The sequence below is a fragment of the Vigna radiata genome, chromosome 7, assembly GCF_000741045.1.
Source record: "Vigna radiata var. radiata cultivar VC1973A chromosome 7, Vradiata_ver6, whole genome shotgun sequence".
Lineage (NCBI taxonomy): Eukaryota > Viridiplantae > Streptophyta > Magnoliopsida > Fabales > Fabaceae > Vigna > Vigna radiata.
Genome location: NC_028357.1, coordinates 28,397,748 through 28,420,285, shown reverse-complemented (window position 1 = coordinate 28,420,285; position 22,538 = coordinate 28,397,748). Strand labels below are relative to the sequence as shown.

The 22,538-nt window shown below is 27.4% G+C and overlaps 1 protein-coding gene across 1 annotated transcript; it reads left to right on the top strand.

Annotated features, from left to right (window-relative positions):
- Nucleotides 1-3,081: 3,081 nt before the first annotated feature.
- Nucleotides 3,082-4,746, top strand: LOC106767478 (probable esterase D14L). The gene is made up of 2 exons (XM_014652382.2): nt 3,082-3,539; nt 4,170-4,746. The coding sequence occupies exons 1-2, from the start codon at nt 3,172-3,174 to the stop codon at nt 4,618-4,620; spliced, it is 819 nt and encodes a 272-aa protein (XP_014507868.1). The 5' UTR covers nt 3,082-3,171; the 3' UTR covers nt 4,621-4,746.
- The last annotated feature ends 17,792 nt before the right edge of the window (nt 4,747-22,538 follow it).

The following is a 22,538-nucleotide window of genomic DNA, read 5'->3' as shown; positions in this document are numbered from 1 at the left end:
TAAAAAAAAGAAAAAGTAAGTATTTAAAACTATTATATTATTAATTCGTATTTTTTTTATAAGATTAAGAGTAGTTTTTTTTTAAATGGAATCAATAATATAATTAAAGTTAGTTTAAAAATAATTCATAAATATTTAATAAAAAAAGTTAATTGTAATATAAATATCAGTATAATAATGTGAATAATAATTTTGATCTAAAAACAATATTGTTGAATTAAATAAAATGCTACTAAATTAATATTATATATATATATATATATATATATATATATATATATATATATGAACTAAATTGAATTAAAACAATACTACTTATTATAATTGTCACACTCCCGTTGACAAGTGATATTGCATTGTTCTGTGTCATATTATATTACGTAGGTTAAATTCTATTAGTTGTCAATTAGAGTTTTTTATTTTCATCTCCGTTCTTTTAAAATTTCTAATTGAGTTTTAAATAGTGTTAATTTGAATTAATTAGACTTCTGTCGTTAAATTAGTTTAACGGAGTTAAATTTTTGCTGAAATTGGAGATTGACGTGTCCAATTCCTTTAAACGTGACATTCTTTACATTGTACACGTGGAATATATTGAAATCCAAATTAGAGTTCAGCTTGTGTTTTGTCGTTTTCTCCTTTTTCACCACCGACTTCATTTCCTCTATTTCCTCCTTCTTGCATCACCGCTTCCTTTCGCCTTAAGCCTCGGCACGCCAAATATTCTGGCTTATGTAGGACTCAAAAAGCTCATGAAGTAATTACATTCTTTCCTACCATACATAAGCTTACGTTGTTGTCACACACCATTACTTAATGAAGTGACTACCATTGTTTAAAACCTTTTTGTTTCTGACTTCAATTCGATTCTAGCGGTCTGTGTTCGGTGTTGTTGGTATAATGCAGGTGGGAAACTCGTTTATGAGAGCACCAAGAAGATGACTAACTGATCCAAGTGCCCTGTCACTAGCAAGATGATTCAGGGGAGTGTTTTTTGTTATCCTCTCAATTCCCTTTTTCTATAATGTGTAATTTTTAGTGTTCTGTTATTTACTTATTTTGTTTGACATTTTTTTTTCTCTCTCTTTCAATTGCAAAATATGTTGAATTTTAATCATAGCTTAAGTTATTGCTTGAGTTCTTAAATTCTATCAACCTTCTTAATGAAAAGATGATATTAAGATATTCTTAACTGATGCAAGTTAGGAAGAAGATGAAGAAAACAAACTACCAAAAGACCGAAAGAATTTCAAATTTTACTCCATCTTTTTAATTTTTGTGAGCCAATTCCTGAAAGACATTTGTGTCTTTTTTTCTAATAGAAAATATTCCCAAGTTTAACAATGACAGCGAAGATTTGGTTGCAATCTTTGAACCATATTGAGCTCATTAGAGTCTTTTCTCCATCACAACCTACCAAAATCCTTCGAGCTAGAAGGATTAATAAACCCAACCTCCATATCATTAAACCAACCAACTGAACCATAAAACTTTTGGAATCATTTGTTTTTCTGTTACTATTGGTTTTCAAGTCTGATTTAGAGTTCAACTCCTATTGTTAACTAAAGAACATTATTGTCAAATGTTTAAAATCATTTTAAGAGACAAAAGATAAATGAAAAATGAAAAGTGATGTGCAATTATTGTTCCTAAAGTCTTTTGGGTGATGCAAGGTAAGAGACATCACATTTGAGAAAACATTTCAAGAATTTCAAGCTTCAAACAATATGGGAGACCAAACAATCATTTTTAAAAACTCATAAAGAAGATGGTGAAAGCGTAGTTGTTGGCAATTATGTATTCAATTAACAAACAGCTAGAGTTGCACTCCATAAGATTATAATTTTACATAATTATCCGATGTCAATGGTTGATCACATAGGCTTTAAAGAATTTTGTATTGTTATACAACCTCTATTTAAGATGGTTTCTCGAAACACCTTAAAAAATGATACTATCAAGGATTACAATGCAGAAAAAAATTTGAAATTAATGTTGTTAAAGATACAAAATCAAATTGCAATTACAATTTATATGTGATCAAAATAAAGGCTACATGACTATAAATATCTCAACAGTTGCTTTTAAATCTTCTTTTAGTACTGTTGGTCGATTTCTTATTCCACATCGTAGTAGATTACACCTAGACATTTTAGGAACATTGATATGTGTTCATGATTGGTTTTGGACTGACATAGAAAATAATTAAATGAACACTTCAAATTACATATTTATATTCATTCAAATGATTGATTAAGTTAAATGAATTCATTTTCCTTGTTTAGTTTCTTGAAAATTGGAAGTGGATAATTGAAAGTGGATAACATGAAACTTAATATTATACTAGAGGAGATAATTGATGATGATGTTAGTATTTTTCTTTTTAATATTTAATCTAATTTTATTAATAGTATCACTATGTCACTTATTGGTGACTTTATTTGTGCGTTATTTGTTTTAGAAATTAAGTGATCAAAATGAAGATATTAAAGAAGAAACATATATGAGCATCATTTATAGAAAAATTAATAAATTACTTGTACTTAGATATATATTTTAAGTATTAATAATTTGAATTTATGTTTTAACTTTGAAGGTATGTTTTAAATATTATTCTTTTTACAATTTAATTTGGACCTTGTTTAAAAACTCACAAGATAATGTTTTTAAAAATATTTGCAAGTTGCAAATGGATATACAACGAGTACTCATTGAAAAAAATTTGCAAAGCTTTTTATACGTATATCCATCGAATAGTAGAACGGATATTGAATATAGTTTTTTTATGATTCAGATAGCAGGTAAACAAGATCTGTATGCGACCTATTATCATCCTAATCACAACATATGTTTTTCACTGATAAAAATATAGTTATCTTAATAGCTATGTATATTTATATTTAACTTTTGATATGAAAATCAATCAACTTATATAATTACCTGTAAAAGTGTTTTACGGCATGTGCATATTTTATTGTTCTGAATTAAGAAATTGTTTGCAACATGTTATTTTAAAAAAAGATCATGTAAGAAAAAAAAATGGAGAATATAATTTTGTAATATACTATTGTATTGGTTTGGTCCCTCCCTGCGTTGGCATCACAGGCTTGTTTGTTATGTACAAATAGGAGGAGGAAGAGGTCTGGAACTTGGACACCTAAGCAGAAAAAAATGGGGATAGTGGAAGAAGCTCACAACGTGAAGGTTTTGGGATCCGGCACGCGTTACATAGTTCTGGCTCACGGCTTCGGCACAGACCAATCCGTGTGGAAACACCTCGTACCTCATCTCCTCGACGACTTTCGTGTGGTGCTCTACGACAACATGGGAGCCGGCACCACCAACCCCGATTACTTCGATTTCGACCGCTATTCCACCTTGCAAGGTTATGCCTTCGACTTGCTTGCTATCTTAGAAGAGCTTCGTGTTCATTCATGCATCTTTCTTGGTCACTCTGTCTCCGCCATGATTGGTACTGTCGCTTCCATTTCTCGCCCCGATCTATTCGCCAAAATCATCATGCTCTCCGCTTCCCCTAGGTAACTCAATCATTATTTTCATCTTATCATTCACTAATCATGTCTATTTGACTTCCTCGTCTATAACTGCACTGCTATATTCCAATTCAACCCTTTTTATGTTATTCATTCTTACTATCCAAACTAATGCTGCCAATACACCTCGCTGTAATTTACTGTTAAATCTTTCTTCTTTATTCATTTTTAACTAATACTCTCGAGATATTTGTTAAAAGGAATCCATCTTTATTTCTTGTTAAGGTTAATGTTGAGAAGCATATATAATGTTTGTTTTCATTTTTTAGTAACAAAATGTAAGTTATGCCTTTATCGTATTGTGTTCACTTTCAGCATTTTAATTTGTCCAAAAAATATTTCATCGTTTGATAAAAAAAAAAAACAAAGAAAACCCTAATTAATCTTTTCTCACAGTATTTTCATTAATTAACATCTCTCATAATTACTAATTACTAGCATTCTTCGATATAGTTTGAATAACCAATAATTTTCTTAAGAGACAAATAATAAGAGAGTAATCTATATTTTCAATAAAAAAAAAAAAAGAAGAAGAAAAAACTCCTTTTTGTGTAAAAAATTATTAATTAGCATGATTGAATTGGTTAATAATGTTGAATGTGGAATCAATGCAAGGTATCTGAACGACATGGAGTATTTCGGGGGGTTTGAGCAGGAAGATCTGGACCAACTATTCGACGCTATGGCGGCGAATTACAAGGCATGGTGCTCAGGGTTCGCTCCGATGGCGGTTGGTGGGGACATGGAGTCCGTGGCGGTGCAGGAGTTCAGCCGAACCTTGTTCAATATGCGCCCGGACATTGCCCTGAGCGTGTTGCAGACCATTTTCCAAAGCGACATGCGTGAAATTCTCAACCTCGTCACAGTCCCATGCCACATCATCCAAAGCAAGAAGGACTTAGCGGTTCCCATCGTGGTCGCCGAGTACCTCCACCAAAACGTCGGCGGCGACTCCGTCGTGGAAGTCATGTCGACGGAGGGCCACTTGCCGCAACTGAGTTCTCCCGATATCGTTATTCCCGTGCTGCTGAAACACATTCGCCTCAACATTGTAACGAAGCAGTAACGGATGGGAGAAAACTAAAAGTTTGGTCAAGTGTAAATTAATTTCTCATCATAAAAACCTATATTTTTTTTTAATGTAATGTCTGAAAGAAATTTTATATCATTCAGAAATTGAGGTAAATGATAATTTGCATTTTTTTTTGTCTTAAATCTACCTACATATATATTAAAACAGAAGTGTGTGAGAGAAAATATATGAAGGTTGAAAAGCAGAAAATAGTTACTGTGTGACAGTATCTAAAGGGGTTGAATATGGAAGAGTGTTTATTGGTGTTGATGATTGGTGTGCGGATTCCATTATTGGGGGTCTGAGAAAAATAAAATTAGGAGTGTGTCGGTTTCGAATGTGATCAATTGATGTTAGTTGAAGTGTAGTGGTAGGTGATGGAATTGATTAGTAGTGGGAGTGTATATTTAATAAAGTGTATGCAGTGGTGCACCATCAGGATGACTGGATCAGAATGGAGTCTAGCTAAAATCAAATCAAACCTCATCTCATTTCTCTTTGTTACTCCTTTCTCTCTCATGTTATAAATGTTACTCTATTTGGAATTAATACATGGATTATCTTTTAAATGCACCTTCATCATCATTTTACAATCTTTATTATAATAATTAATATTTATTTAGTTCTTAATAAATATTTTTGTTTCGGAAAAAGGATTAAGGATCGGTCATCTCTCTGTCTGTGAAAAACATTCTCATGTTCAAATCATATATGTTTATCAAAAAAATCTTAGTGAATTGAATTTTGTAAAAAAAATATCTTTATTTTCACATCAAATCTATATTTATAGAATTTATAATATTCAAACATATTAATTGACCATTATTAATTATTAATATATCTGTTAACTACTTATTAATGATTGTTATGCTGTTAATTAGTCTTTGACTGTCTACACAGATCAATCTCTCCTATCCATTGGTATTATGTGGGACTGTAATGCCCTAGAGCATATAGTACAATTTTCATTTTTAAAATAAAATAAATTAATTTTTATTTTGATAATCCAGAACTTCTTTAAAATTTTACATCTTATCTTATTTTATGTGTATATTTTCATTAAAAAAATTTATTATAACACCGAGAACTTAAAATCTTATAAGTTAATTTAGAGCTATGCAATGAAAATCTTTAAAAAGAGAAGAATTCAACGTCCTGATATATCTATGATCCTGATATATCTATGATTTGTTAGGTTACTTTTAGGAAATGTTTTTCAATAATTTTTTTTACAACCTTTTTATAATGTTTATGTGGTAATTTATGATTAATCTATTTTAAATATAGAAAAAAAAATTAATAATTTTTTTACAACCGTAATGATTTTTTATTGGTCCGTTTCAAATATATAAACTAATAAAATAATGATACATACTATATTATCAAAAAGTTGTTTAAAAAAAATTGTTAATAAATGATAATTCTTTAAATATATAGACTAATAAAATAGTAACATGTTAAAAAATTGTTAACGTATATCTTGTTTCATCCACAAAAGAGCACATTGGTTGTTATCAATGATATAATAACTAGATGTGTAACTATTTGTAAATGCACTATTTGTGTTCGTTGAAAAGTTTATGTGCACTAAAAAATTATTATATTAATCTGATTAGTGGGAGCAAATTTGGAATTAAGTTTTTATATGTTAAAACACGAGTAATTTTAGTTGATAGAATTGTATTTTAAAATTTAGAGAACGGACTAATTTGAGTTTTGATTTCCATGAGTATTAGTTGAATGCAAATAAAAAAATGATTATTTGATATACATAATATTTTATATTTATTTAATATATTTTTTAAAAAAAATACAAAAAGTCATTCTTTTATCATTCGTTAAGCTTTTGTTAATTTTCTTGTTACGTAAAACGACTTAAGCTTTTGTATCTCTATTGCGTTTTGTCATTCTTTAATTCTATAAATATTATGTATTTCTCATTCTCTTTTGTATCCGTTTTCATCACAGTGTAATGATGTATACTACATTTTCCTCTCTTCTCCTTTTCTTCAATATCTTACATGGTATCAGAGTCGATCATGACTACTTCTTCTTCTTCTTCGTTTTCTTCAACCACCGCTGCTTTTGTTCCCCACACCTTCAATACCCCCATTTCTTTTAAACTAGATGATGGTAACTTCCTATCGTGGAAGCAACAGGTTGCAACTGTTAGAGGCCTTACACTTCATGCATTCTTGGAAGGCAACATCCCTCCTCAATTTCTTTCTCCCGAAGATGAACTAATGGTATTCAAAACCCTTTTGTTTTCTCAGTTCGATCAACAAGATCAGCTTCATGTGGCATGGCTGTTAGCATACAACCCCAAGCTTGATAAAAATGGTACGTCATATCAGATTTGTCAAAAGCTAGGTTTTATTTTGCATCTCATGCCAGGGCCCAAATCCAGAAACTCAAGCTTGCTCTTCGCACTTCCAAGAAAGAACTATCCGCTTCAACTTACCTTCTTGATATTAAAAAAATCGTTGATACTCTTGCTGCAGTTGGCACTCTCATCACAACGGGTTATCACATTGAGGCAATCTTTCTTGGCTTAGGTGATGAATATGATTGATGGTTTTGTTACCTCTGTCATTTCCAGAACTGACCCTTGAAGCTCATCTTCCTCAAGCAAACGCTGTCACTGGTTTGTGGTCTGCTAGAGCGACTCGTGGACAAGATTCCAGTCATCGTGGACGTGATTCTTTCTCTCGCAACACCAACTTTTCTGCTAAAAGATCCTCTCAGTTTTCCACTCCTCGGCGTAACTCTTCCCAATCTTTTGACATAAATCAGGTATTCAATGTCAGATTTGCTCTAAGTTTGGTCATACTGCAGTTGATTGCTGGCACAAATATGATTCTCATCCTTGTAATGCCCATGCTAATTCTTCAAATTTCTTTCTTCATAAATGAATGATGGAGAACCTTCCATTCTTGGCACTCCCTCTACGCTTCAAGACTTGGCTGAACATGTTTACATGCAGCAGCCCCCCGGTTTTGAAGATTCCGACGTCACTCTTGTTTGCAAACTCCAAAAATCTATTCATGGCCTCAAACAAGCACCGCGACATGGTTTCATAAGCTAAGTTCTACTCTCCATTCTCTTGGCTTCCAATCCACTACAGTGATCCTTCCTTATTTGTTATGTTTACTTCCACTGTTACATTTTTTGTTGCCCTTTACATCGACGATATTCTCATTACTGGTAACTCAGCTAACACTATTTCAACTTTCTTCTTTGCATTCACGGTTCGCCTTGAAGGACGTGGGCTCTCTGAGTATTTCCCTTGGCCTTGAAGCCTCTTGGCAACTTGATGGTGGCATACACCTTTCACAAACCGAATATATCAAAGACATTCTCTGCAAGGCAAGTATGCTTGACCGGAAACCCGCATCTACACCTATGGTTTCGTCCCTTCATCTTCTCAGTCATGGCTCTGTTGTCTTTCCGATGTAACGCTCTATCGTTCTCTCCTTGGTTCTCTTCAATATCTTACCATCACGCTTCCTAAACTAGCTTTTTCCGTCAGCAAACTCTCTCAGGTTCATTCACCAGCCACATGACCATCATTGGAAAGCTCTCAAACGAGTTTTACAGTCGGTACCCTTCATCATGGCCTTCTCCTTCATCCCTTCGTTTTGCTTTTAGTGATTCCGATTGCGGTTGTGATTTAGAATATCGCAAGTCTACTGCTGGGTTTTACGTCTATCTGGGTCTCAGTCTAGTTTCTTGGTCATCGCATAAACAGAAGGTCGTTTCCCGCAGTAGCAAGGAAGCCGAGTATCGAAACATTGTCGCCGCCCTTGCTGACATCAAGTCGATCACTTCTCTTCGTCAACTTCGCATTGCCTTCTCTGTACCCAAGATTTACTCCGACAACCTTGGTGCAACTCTTTTAGCTGTGAATCCTATCATGCACTCTAAACATTTTGAATTAGATCTCCATTTCGTTCTTGATAATGTCCAGGAGAAGCTTCTTCAGCTCATCCATCTTCCTGCGCGATACCAAGTGGCCGATATTCTTACTAGACCTCTATCCAAGCCTTCTTCGTTTCATACGTTCAAGCGTAAACGGCTGGTTGCTAAAAGGAAAAACTTCTTTTAACAACATTTTTTTGACAACTTGGTCCGTTTTAAATATTTTTTAAACATAAATTCAAATAGACTAATAAAATAATGACACGTGTCTTATTGTTAAAAAAATTATAAAAAAATGTTGTCAAAATATCATTGTCATTGCTAAAAACCCCTCATGGGGTGTTACGTATCTCTCTTGCGTTTTCTCGTTGATATTTTCACAAGCTTTTTTACAATTTTTTTATAACAATTTTACAATTTTTTTTTTCCAACGGTACATATACATGTGTGAACTTTATTGATGTATTTGAATTTATATTTTATAAAATATTTAAAATGAATCAAAAAATTATTAAAAAATATTATTAAAAGAATTTTTTGATTCTATAAATATGACTCCTATACCTCATTCTCTTTTCTATCAGTTTTCATTACATTATAATAGGATAATAATATTTGCACAATATTTTTTTAGAACATGTGTTTTTTATCCATTTCTCTTTCTTTTCTCAGCTTTACTCTCTGTTAACCACTAATCACTAAACACAGCGTGAGCAACAATTAGCTGTAAAATCCAACACGTCATATTTAAATCTATCCAATTTTAAAATGAAATGTGTCGATTATGAAGGCCCTCGTCAAGTTCCAAATCTTCATAAAATAGGTCAAAATCTTTTAAACAAATATCATATCACCACATTCGTGGATATATCCATAGATGTCGGAAAAGAATTTCAATTGATAGGAAAACAAATTTTCTGCTTCAAACTGCTTTTAGAACATGTGATCATCTGACAACTAACAAATCTTCAATGAGAAATAGTTTCAAATTTTAATAATAATAATAATAAAAACGTCTCCAAGGTTAGTTTGGATCCATTACAGCCTAGACTATATATGTTTAGTCTCAAGGTTTTTGGAATCCTAAAAAAGATGTAACGTTGATTTTCAAGATATGGTCTAGATCAATGATATAGTCAAATTAATATATATATATATATATATATATATATATATATATATATAAATCACCCACATTTTATGTAATTATAATGCTACATTTCTTTACATACTAATAGATAACGTAATATCTTAAAACAATAATTTTATAACAATATCCATAAAGATCATCAAATATTAATAGAATACAACAAAAAAAAAACATAGCTAACTAGTTGCATTAAATATATTCTTCATAATATTTTTAATTTTTTTTATAATCTTTCACTTTCTATCTTTCATATTTTTATTCTAAATCCACCAAACCAATTATATTTTCTATTTGTTAAGTAGAACTCGTAATTCTCTCTTTACAACAATTTTAGTAAACAAAACAAACATTGCTCTGAAAATTTTTAATCTTATTTTTAATACATAATGTGACTCTTGCACATCACTTTTTATAATTTTAATATATTGTGTATGAAAAATATTACATTATAAACATTTTAGATGTTACATTTAATGTATTATTATACTCCTATTATTTTGGCATATCCTAAGATTACATGGTGTGCATACATTTATCCATAAAGTTACCATGAAAGCATCATAATAATTGAACAAAAATTTGGCTTCATAACCAACTTAATAAAGAGTTGAATCCTGCCAGATGTCTCCTCCAATACAATACTTATGATCAAGTTCATGTGAGTGGTCCCTTTCAAGATTGTGAATGATTTTGTGATTGTCCAACACCAAATTTTATACCTATAGTGCTAGCGATGGTTGGAGAACTCTAATGATATAAATAAAATTAAATTAACTTCTATTTTTTATTTATAGAATTTTAAAGTTTTATTTCATTCTAAATTTATCTCAAAATAAAAGTCAGACCATTTACAGTGTTAATTATGAACAATAGCAAACCTTTTTGGAGGCGTATTTTTTTAATACATATAAAAATTAATATATGAATAAAATTATTATTTTTAATTATAATATAAATTAGTGCAGGAAATGACAATGATTATTTTTTATAATTGATAGCAATTTTTGAATTGAGATGTATTCGGACGAGGCAAAGAAGTGTAGATTTTTATTCTCAGTTTGAAATCAAAGTAAAAATTGGTGGGTTTTTATCTCGATTCACCAAATGCTCAAAACAGTAAACCCAAAGAAAGGAAAAAAAAAAACTTAAGTTTTGATCGTGATTTTACAAAGAACTGCTGTCATATACTATGTCATATTTTAAATAAATATTTAATTTTAATGATATGTAACAATAATTCTAACAAGAATTACAACTATAAATCATTAAAATTAAATATTTAATTAAAATATCAAACACTTTACGGGATTTCATAAATTCTTTTTGTTTCCGTTTTTATTATAATTAGTGTTTAGAAGGTTATGAAACCTTGCTACTTGAGGATAAACTATATTTTTTTTTATCTTCACTTCCTTGAGAGGATGCTATTAGAAAATAAAGCAGTTGAAATGAATAATCTTTGGTCATTTAGTGAATCAACTCAACTTCGCTCACTTATTAGTGAGTTGAAAAACTTTGAATTCGACTCGACTAAAGAAGGTTGGTGAATTAAATGGGTAGATTCACTATCTCATTTAATTATAAGTTTTTTTCAAAATAAAAAAATTACAATTTTTTAATTCAAATATAAATAAACGTCATTCTAAAATAATGTTAAAATCTAAAGACAATTCAAAATAAATAAGTAAAATATCATACAATCCAAGCATAATCCAAAAACATGTACAAGGTGAACAAATAAGTTTTTAATATTGATAATTTTTGTATCACTTATCCATTTATAATATTAAAATCTTGAATAAATAAATCTATAATATTTTTCTCTCTTAAAACATCTTCTTCTTTATCACCATCTACAATATAATAAAAATAATGCTAACTAATAATATTAAAACAAAACCAAATCAAATTTATTGAAGTGTCGACTTAAAAACTAGTCCACAAAAAGAAATTATATTTTTTCATACCCAACATCACTAAAATCCGTAATTCCACCTGAAAATCCACTAAAACCTTTGAATTCAAACACGGACAACTCTCGTTTTTAGTCCTCGTGAACAATACATGGTTGAAACAAATACAGACTAAATATTTTTTATTTAAACAAAGAAACTCTCAACAGTGTAAAAGTTAAATTTTTTTTTCTTAAATTATATTAAGTAAAAATTAAGAATAAAAATATCCTTAAGTATTCTTTCAATATTTATATTCAAAATTTAAAATATATGATGGTTTTATTTTTCATTTCATAGAAAGTAAAATTAGCCTTACATATTAAAGAGTTGAAATAGTAGCTAGTTTCAAGGGAATCTTAACCCAATATAAAATGAACAGAAGCTCGTAGAAACTAACACCTAGAAAGTATAAACTATGGGATTTGAGAAACACAAGAAGAATTTAATATATGACAGACCTGGCAAGCTAAGTAATTGTAACACGCAACATTAAAATACATGGTAGCAGTAGTTCAAATTAATCAAAATAACAGAATATTTCATTTTGATTCTTTGCTCCACAATACTTTATCCCTTTCTTGTTATTTTTGTTACTACCTTCTAGCTGGCAAGAAAGGAATCACAAAACCCACTTTGGTTGCCATATTTAAAAATCAAATTCTACTTTTTCTTATGTTAATTTAAAACTCGTTTGTTCTTCACTTCATTTGTTGGGACCAATTCATAACCCTAAATAATATTACCTTTATCACATATCAACTAATGCTAACATTTTAATATTCAATTAATCATATAACTTAGTAATTCTTTTATACTTGTATTTTTATAATTTATTTAATTTGGTCCTATGTTATTAAAAATAAAATAGTCCATAAATTTTTAAATTAGCAACAATATGTTTCCTGTTGTCATATTGTTTGATAACATCATTTATACCAACTTATGAAAGAGACTAATTTTATATTAATTTAAAAATGAAATAACTTATTCAAAACTTTTAATAATATAAAAAAGTTGAATAAGTTATATAAATATAAAAACCAAATAAATAATTTATAAAAAAAATACGGGTCATGTTCTCTTGGTAACGGTCCTCCTCCTCGCCTTTCATTCTGGTCAGCATGACAGTTGAACTATTTTTTTTAAACAAATTATATTACATTATCAGAATCACATTCTTAAAAAGATTATAGCTAGGAATTTTTTTATTTTTATTTAATTATATACAGATGTTGTTAAAAATATTTTTAAAGTATAAAGTAATTTAATAAAATATAAATTGCATGTGTATTGGACATGTAAATAATAACTGTCATTCTCTACTTATCTCTTTTTCTTCTATTCATACAACAAATTACCGTTATTGTTGTGTAGAGGAATAGGTTCTTTCTATGATAATAAATAAAGTCAACTTCTTGTACATTAAGGTTGAATTTAACCTTCTATTTTGTGTGGTAATTCAGTAAATCTTGTCCTATTATAGAGAACTATGGCAAAGATTAATTGAGTTAGATTTAGATGTTAAGAAATATATATATATATATATATATATATATATATATATATATATGATTTTGGATTTTTTTAATTAGTCTTATTTTATTATAATTATTTTTTAGGGTTAAATATGTTTTTAGTCCCTATACTTTGGAGCGATTTTGGTTTTAGTCCCTCTTTCAAACTACAGTACAATTTAGTCCTTCAACTTTAGAAAACTTTGGTTTTAGTCCTTTTTACCAAAGTTTTTAAACTTTATTTGTTGTTTCAAGCACGTTACATTATAGCATTTGGATTGTTTACACTGTTTGACACATTTTTGCTCCAATGTTAACTGAGAAACGCGTTTGAAACCGTAAATAAAGTTAAAAAAATTTGGTAAAAAGGATTAAAACCAGAGTTTTCTAAAGTTGAAGGACTAAATTGTACTATAGTTTGAAAGAGAGACTAAAACCAAAATCGCCCCAAAGTATAGGGACTAAAAGCATATTTAACCCTATTTTTTATTATTGAAAACAATTATTATTATCAATTTTTTTCACTTTATTTTAAAAACATTATTCTTTTTGCTTATTTTGAAACTTATGTTATTATGTAAATGACTATTACTAATTAACTTCAAGTTTTAAACTAGATATGTTCTCTCTCTCTATCTATATATATAGTTATAATTTGTAATTTCACAATAGTTTTATCATTTTAACGATTATATTTATACAACACAATTTACTTAAATAAAATTATAAATTAATAAAATATTCAAAGTGATTTATTTGACACATGTAATAAACATTCAAATAAAATTAAACAAAAACATATAAAAGAAAAATAATAATAATAATATTTTTTAGCCTGACTGAAAATTGTCTTCCTTAAACGAAAACCGAGTTAGTGTCTCATTTTTTTTCTTGAGAAAAAAACAAAATTATTTTCAAAGGTTTTATCAAAAAATAATTTAACAAATATAACTCATACACATACAAAATATGATTAATAAAGTCCAATTTATTCAAACACATCTTTACTCATTTCAATTTAATCTTAATAATTCAAATTTAGTATATACTTCATTCACATCAAACTCAAATTAATATAAGAAAAATTTATAGGAATTGACAATATTTATCATAACCATGTTTAAAACTCAATTTAACAATTTATATACATGCGTAATATAATCACCAAATCAATTTCTAAACCTGAATAATTCAAAATATTCTCAAATAAACATATATTAATAAAAACTTAAATGAAAACAAATTTCAAACATTGAAACAACTTTAAATCAAAAACACCGCACTTGCATAGAAACTAAAATCTTGTGACTAAGGTCTTTTCACATAGGTAATCTGTTTTAAGGTTCTATAAAAAAAAATACAAATAGTTTTTTATGTTTATCTTCAAATAAATTTTCAAAATTCAAACAATAAGACTATTTCAAAATTTAAGAAATTAAATCAAATTATCCAAACATAACAAAATTTTAGTATATTTTAAACCAAGTTGAGATAATCACTTTTTTTAATTTTCTCCACGAAGTTTGATAACAAAATCATAAAACGAAAAAGAGAGAAAAAAAAATCATTCAAATAAATATAGACTTATTTTAATTGGAATTTTGATCCAAAATTATCACTAACTAACTGATGAGTACATATTTATAATCTCACTTAGTGTTTAATCTTAAAATTTTAATTTAACTTTTATGCTTAAAAGATTGATTTAATTGAAAATTGTGATAATTAAGTTTATTGAACGTGTAAGATAAAAATGTCTTAAAAAAGTGTTTTTTATTTGTATAAAATATTTTTAAAACAAAGTTTTTGTTCATTCACAGTCTAAAAATAAATTTCAAGCCCCAAAGTAAGGTCAAAAGTAGCAAATTTTGAAAAAAAAAATATACAAAGAGTTAATGTTTTGCACACACTCTTTTTTAAAGGGGCCACACTTACAAAGTGGACCAATAAAAAAACTCAGTCCAAGTTTTATACAAAGAGACATGGGATAAAAAAGTTTTTATATTATTTCTACATTTAATAGACTGTTAAGTTTTTTGCAATTGATTTGATTCTAATTTCTTTGTGGATTATAAACTTATAATGGAATAACTTTTTCGTTCATTTTATTATGGTTTTGATTTATATTTTATCTATTTGTTTTGTCTCTAAATTAAGCAAAAAATAATGATTTTTACATTAGTGAGACATTCTAATCTATATGTATAGTGATCATATGATATGAACTTTTTACTTGATAAAAAGACAAATAAATAGACGTAATAAAATTTGATTAAATTATATTTTAATAGACTTTTTATAAATAATCTAAAAACTGGTAAACTTTACTGTGAATAATCTAAAAAATTCTTATTTTTAATTGAGACAGCAATGTTGTTAAAAATAAAAATGTCAAAAAATCAATTGAAATTTTATATTGATGAATTTGAAAATGTAAGATAATAAGTCAGCTTAGTAATAATATATAAATGACCAAAAATGAATTCAATTTTAAATAAGTATTAATCGACTTATTTTCTTTATTATTATTTTTTATCTATTTCTATCTTTTTGACAATTTAGTTTTTTTCTTTCATTTATTATTTTATTATCTAATCTTTTATTTATTTTGTTTATCTTAATAGTCTCATGTTATTTTTATTTAATTTGACATAAAACTAACTCGTTAAAATCAATTACGTATTTATTCATAAACAATTTTGAGTTATCTTATCTATACTAATATTTTTTATAACTATTTTAGTATTACTGGAATGATTAAATTGTTACAATGTAGTAAAATTAATTTGATGGCATAAGGTTATCACTATTTCCTTCATTATGGTAAAAGAGTTGAATAGAAGGTTTGAAGGAAAAAATTTCAAATAAAAAAGAGATAAATGAATGGGAAAATTAAAAGAAGGGTATGTATGCTATGCTATCCGACTTTACGTCAAAAGCAATGGATTTTACAATATCTCACCAAGTGCCTTTGCAACTCTTATAAAAAAGAATTCTATATTATTTTAAAATTATAGATAATTGTGAATGTATGTATTTCTGGCACAAATTTTAGAAAAAGTGTTTATCTCAACTCATTTTATTATATATATATATATATATATATATATATATATATATATATATATATATATATATATATATATATATATATATGCTGTTTTAGGTCCCGAAGTTTTGAATAACATTAGTGCTTGGACTTTGGAATGAGAGTAGTCATTGCAGTAAGGAAAACTAACTTAATTCTAATTAATTTGATCATTTGAATTATTTGAGTAATTATGTGTTGTTAAATATTGACGTTGATTTGACAAGTGTTGTTAATGTGATTTTTGTAGTAATTGTATTGTTGTGGACATTATTATTTATGAGATATATTCGTTAAGTCAATTAGTTATATTTGAAGTCAATTTTGAACTAAACATTGTGTTTTTAATATGAGGAATGAGCAAAAACATCCAAATAGAACCAGTTTGAACCACTAATATTTATGTTAAGTGAAAATATTTTATGAAAAATTCAGAGTTAAGGATCATTGAATTGTTGGGTAAGTAAAATTTTGTTGGGCAAGCTTCCCAAGTGTTTGGAGTCATTGAGTGAGCCTCATTCTCGCTCAGTAAGCCATCTTTATAAAAGCTCACAATGGTCATTTCTTGGTTGAGTTAATTTTCACTGGACGATCCAAAAATTCACTTGTTGCTAGAGGCCTTTGGTTGAGAGAATTTCAACATGTACTTAATTTAGAGAGCCAAATGTTGATTGAGTGAGATGGTACTTTATGAAATCTGAAAACAATGAGTTTTTAAATATTTTTAAATGCTAAAATAGGTTTATATTTCACTATTTTGTTAATTTTTATTATTATATTGCATTTGGATATTATATTAATGTAATTGGAGATTTATTTGCATTTAAATTAAATAAAGTATATACGATTGATGATATATTTATTGTATCGATAAACTAAAATTGATTATGGAGATGATTATTGAGATTGATTGATTTAATCTGAATTTGAGGTTATATATTTAGGATGATGTGTGAACTATTGTTAGAGTTGTCAATTAAGTATTGATACTTATATTGTATCAGAGATCTTTTTATTTTACTAATGATATAAATTACATAGACTAAGATATCAGGTGAAGAAAAGCAAATGACAAAGTTCTCACACGCCGTTACATGTGTAGCTGTGTAGATCGCATACCTAGATTGTGATGAACTTATCCTAATTCCATGATTTATGAGTTTGCTTGTGAATTCACATCTTCGAAAGGAACCTATATTAGTCTATGGTAACACGTACTTAATATGAGTTGTTTGAAAGGCTTGAATTGATATTTATTACAGGAAAAATACTATATTACCAACATAATTTTCCTGAAGAAAAAAATTCGTTCATAAAATAATAATTATTGAGGGATATTATCGATGTAAAAATCTGGTGGTAAAAATTAAAATTTACCATACATTTTATCAACAGATATCAATATATATTCGTCCATGATACAATTTTTTTATTACTAGTGAATATTTCCATTAGTAAACTTTGTTTGTAAAATAAGTGTCAAGTTCATGCTTTAATTTTGATCATGTCATGATAAAATTTGTTGGTAATGATTTATTTTAATTTATTGGTAAATTTGTCAATTGTTGGATTTTATTTTTTAAAATTCGTTGGTAATTGTATTTTTTAAATAATTTTGTTAGTAAATTCATTAGTAATATGGACACCAATTTTTTTGTTAAAATTAACTAAATATATGTTATAAATTAAATAGAGATGGGTGAAAAGAAAAGAAGAAGATGGAGAAGAATGAGGAAGAGAAGGAAATAAGGAGAAAGAAGAGGCAACAATAGCAGTGGTAGTGGTAAGGGTAGCTAGCAATTGTGGCGATGATGAAGTGGTAGTGGTAAAGGTAGCAATTATGACGGTGATAATGACACTTACGATCCAACAACATATAAGGAGGAGGAAGAAGAAGAAGAAGAAAAAGAGGAGAAGGAGGAAAAGGAAACAAAGGTTTTGGATGCAACGACAGAAGCAAACGTTTTGGACACAATGACGGTGGTGATGACAATGACAATGACAACGACTACAAGACTAAATCGCGATATTTATTAACGAGAAAAATCTATCAATAATTATTGATATTTATCCATAGATAATTATTGATGAATTAAGGTCATTGGTAACTACTAATGAATAATTGTGCACAAATTTCCGATCATCAGTAATTAGTGTAGGACTTTTCGGTCTATTAATAAAATATATCGAGGAAAATTTTAATTATGAATGTTTTATCATCGATAAGTTATGCTTGATATATCCAGTTTTTTATAGTGATTTTGCTTATTGAATATCTTTTGACATATAGATCCATGTGTAATCTAGATGGTTTATTAATATTTATGATTAAATGAAATTGAATTGTTAATAAAGTTGTTTCTTTCATATCAATATCTTATGTTGAAGTTTTATTTTTAATGGTTTAACCTTGCATTTGTTGTTTTTTGACCACCTATTACATTATGTGTACTTTAACAAATATAAATGCAAGGATAACAATTAAGACTTGTTTTCATACTTTTTATGAGTTATATATATATATATATATATATATATATATATATATATATATATATATATATACTAAAATTGGTCATAATTTTTGTTTTAATTATGCAATTTAGTCTTTGTTTTTATTCAAGTAACTCATTTTTGCTAGATTGACGTTGACATTGTTTTTGTACATGTCATAATTCATTTATTTTTTTATTTTTTTATGTTTTTTTGTCTCGTTTCAAATCATTGTCATGTGACATGAAAGTGTTGGTGTCAGTATCGTATGACAACATTTTATGTTCAATCCAATCCCTATATTTTAAATTATTATTCAATTGAGTTCGTTTTTTTAGATGGAACAATGTTATCGATGTTCAGAATAAGACCAAATTAGTAATTAAGCTTACTTACAATTTATATATTCTTAAGCACATAGAGTTGCTTCATATTAACGATAACTCTTAAATTATGAAATGTCTTTTATTGATGGTTTTCCAATGAAACATGGAATAATAAAACTTCTAAAGTCTTTAAGTTTAAAAGGTAACAACATTTTAATGATGACATTCCATTATCCATCCCTATCAATGATAACTTGATAACACTAAAAAAATCTTTAAATAACTATCATTTTAGAGACTATAAATAATTGGTTACTATAGTAACTAATTTAGATACTAATTTATAAAATAAAAATTATAATAATTATGATTATGAAAAAATTATAATTAATGACTAAATAGACTCTAAATTGGTCATTAATATTAACTACCAAGATATTGGCTACCACAATAATTAGTGTTTAAATTTGTCACTAATTAATATATCAGTGACCAATTTAAACACTTATTCATTTGGTAGCTAATGTTAGTAACCAATTTAATGTCTCATTCACAAACTAATTATAACCTTTTATTCATAATAATAACTATTTTAGAGATCAATAATTTGTTACTTATAAATTAATATATAAATTAGTCACTATTATTTTTAATCTCTAAAATTGGTTAATATTTAAGGATTTTCTTGTAATGTAAGAAAATCCTTTGTAAATTTTCAATAGAGACATCTGTTGAAGGACTTCTAAAAAAGGAAAATTGATTTTTAATTTCTTAAAAATGTACATTAACATTTCAAATTGTCTTTTAATGTCTTTCCTTGGAGCACGAGGATAAGTCAAATTGGTAGGAACATGAGTCATCATTTTTTTTTCTTTCCCATCCCTTACAACCTTGTTCCTATAGCTAACATTCCTCACTCTCATTTTCTTGTGTGTGTTCCTCAATCTTTTTATCCACTTCCATTTCCTTAAATACTTTCTTATTAATTTTCTCTTTTTTACTCAATAAAAATAATATCTTTATAAAAAACCTTCGAAGTTTTCTTTCTTTCTAGAACCTTACGCTCTTAAAAAGTTGTTTTACTAGTTTGTCTACCTAAATCTCCTAGTTCTTTAATATTCTTTTGGCTAGTAAGAAAAGTTTGTACGAACTAGGTCAAAGTATCCTCTAATTGCATATTTCGTTCAAGCACAAAGGCATAACATTGTTACTATTGTTGTGTTGCCTACCTATTGAATGATTATGCTTCTTGATTCTAGCCTTGATTGCTTTTTCATCGATATTGATGAGAGTTTGAGTATACATTGGAAAAAGTAATTGTTAGCATATTTTCTTACTTTGATTGGTTTTCCATATAATTCACTTCTCATTCTTGAAAATTAAATAGGGGATGAAGTGACAATTTGGATGGTCATTGATCATTGTCGTTTCAATCAAATTAAAAAGAGTAGAATGTCTAATGAAGGAGTATATCATTCAATATGTGGCCTTTGATCATCTAGTGCATAAAAATTCAATAGAATTTATGTATATACAAGGTTAATCAATCCAAAATCGTCTCTCAACGAATTTATTTGCAATTTTAATAAATCAAATTTTGAGGGTGTTTACACAAACTTAAATTAGAAAGAAAATTAAAGCAAATGAGTTTTTTTTTTTGAAAATGGTACTAAAAGAATAAGAATCAAAACAATTAAAGAAGCATATTGATTCTCTAGTTGAATTCTTTACTAATTAATTCTTCAGTTTATTCATAGTTTAATTCTTCATTCATTTCTAAACAAAATCAAATTAATCAAACAAGTATAAATTATTCAACACATCTCTAAATGTATATAATTGATATTTATATTTTTCTACCTCTTGAATTAAGCAATCAAGATATCGATTAATTAAACAAGCTAATAAGAATAACAAGATAAAAATTATTAACAAGCATTTAAAAACAATCTTAAGAGCAAAAATTATAATTCAAGAAGAACAAATTATATAAGCACAAAAAATAATAAAAAAATTCAACTGCACAAAAACCTCATAATTCATTGTGATTTTGTAAGAGAATAAATTCATAAAAGTTTAGCCTTCCATGTGAAAGACAAAAAAATTAGAAAAAAAAAAATAGAGTGTAGCATGTAGAGTATGTATTCTCTCTTGGAATAATGACATATGTATAGGTAGCCTTTTGAATATAATAACTACAACTTTAAATAAGCTAACATTTGATTATGTAGAATTGATGATGTAAATTTTAACATTTAATGTTAGTTAATTTCAATTAACACAATCAATTATTCTTTAGTTTTTATAACTTGTTTAATCTTTTGATCTTATTTTATAGTTTATTATGTTTTAATCATTTTAAGTTACTTATAATTTTAATTCCCATTTATTTGTATCTAATAGGTGAATATAAAGCATTTTGGTTGACTACAACAAAATGAAATTCAATGAAGCACGAAAAAAATATAAGATTGGAAAGTTGAAAATTGACATGCGATTAAATGTCAATTTAACATAGAAAACATTATTCTAGTTTCGTCCTATAACAATTCTCGCCAAGTGCTACCATAACAGGGATCAACCTTTTCAAAACAATTTAAAAAGACTATGACTAAATGTTCTAAATGTGAGTAAAAATGTGGCATTGATCACCTTCTCACAAATACACCTTATAATGTGTTGAAAGTAAGAATGACAGGTCTATAATTTTTACAATAATTTACTCAAGGATGTTATCTATTATTGAAGAGCCTCAAATTGTTAACTCAAAATATAATGTTAGAAAATAATGACATTCAAATAAAAATAAAAAACTCTTTATTTGAGCAAATTATTGTCATTGAAAATATATATTATTAATTTTGGTGACTTTCTAGGGATTTGTAAACATAATTGAATGAGATATCAAGAATCTTCTTGGTTTCTGGTCTTAAATCATCATAATTTTTTTATGAAATTAAGCTCAACTTAAATGTTAGCATGAATACCATTTAACACTAAAAAAATATTGACATTAGGTTAAAATGATTATGTCTATTTATTTTAAGTTTGAGAATGAAAATGTATGTATAAAAATACATTCCAATTTCACATCTAAGTTAAAAATTCACTGTTATATTTAACCTAAAATTTTATTACTCTAATTACTTCAACTTTCTTGTTTTATTGTTTTTTTTTTTGGTAGTTTTCTTTTCAAACACTATTAAATGCAAAACATATTTTTAATTTATTAAAGTATAAGTCTTAACTAAATTATCTAATGCAAGATTATATATATATATATATATATATATATATATATATATATAATATTAGTGCAAGATTAACTGAATATTATAATATTTATTCTCAAATAAAGCATATATTTATCTTATTTACTGTGGATATTCTTTCGTGAGTTCTTGCTGGTTTTTATAAAGTTTACCCTTACCATATAATTAATGTGTATTTAAATAGAAGTAACAAGAT

Coding starts and splice junctions, on each gene's coding strand:
- LOC106767478 (XM_014652382.2), top strand. CDS start 3,172: ATGGGGATAGTGGAAGAAGCTCACAACGTGAAGGTTTTGGGATCCGGC. Junction 3,540..4,169: donor ATGCTCTCCGCTTCCCCTAG/GTAACTCAATCA, acceptor AATCAATGCAAG/GTATCTGAACGACATGGAGT.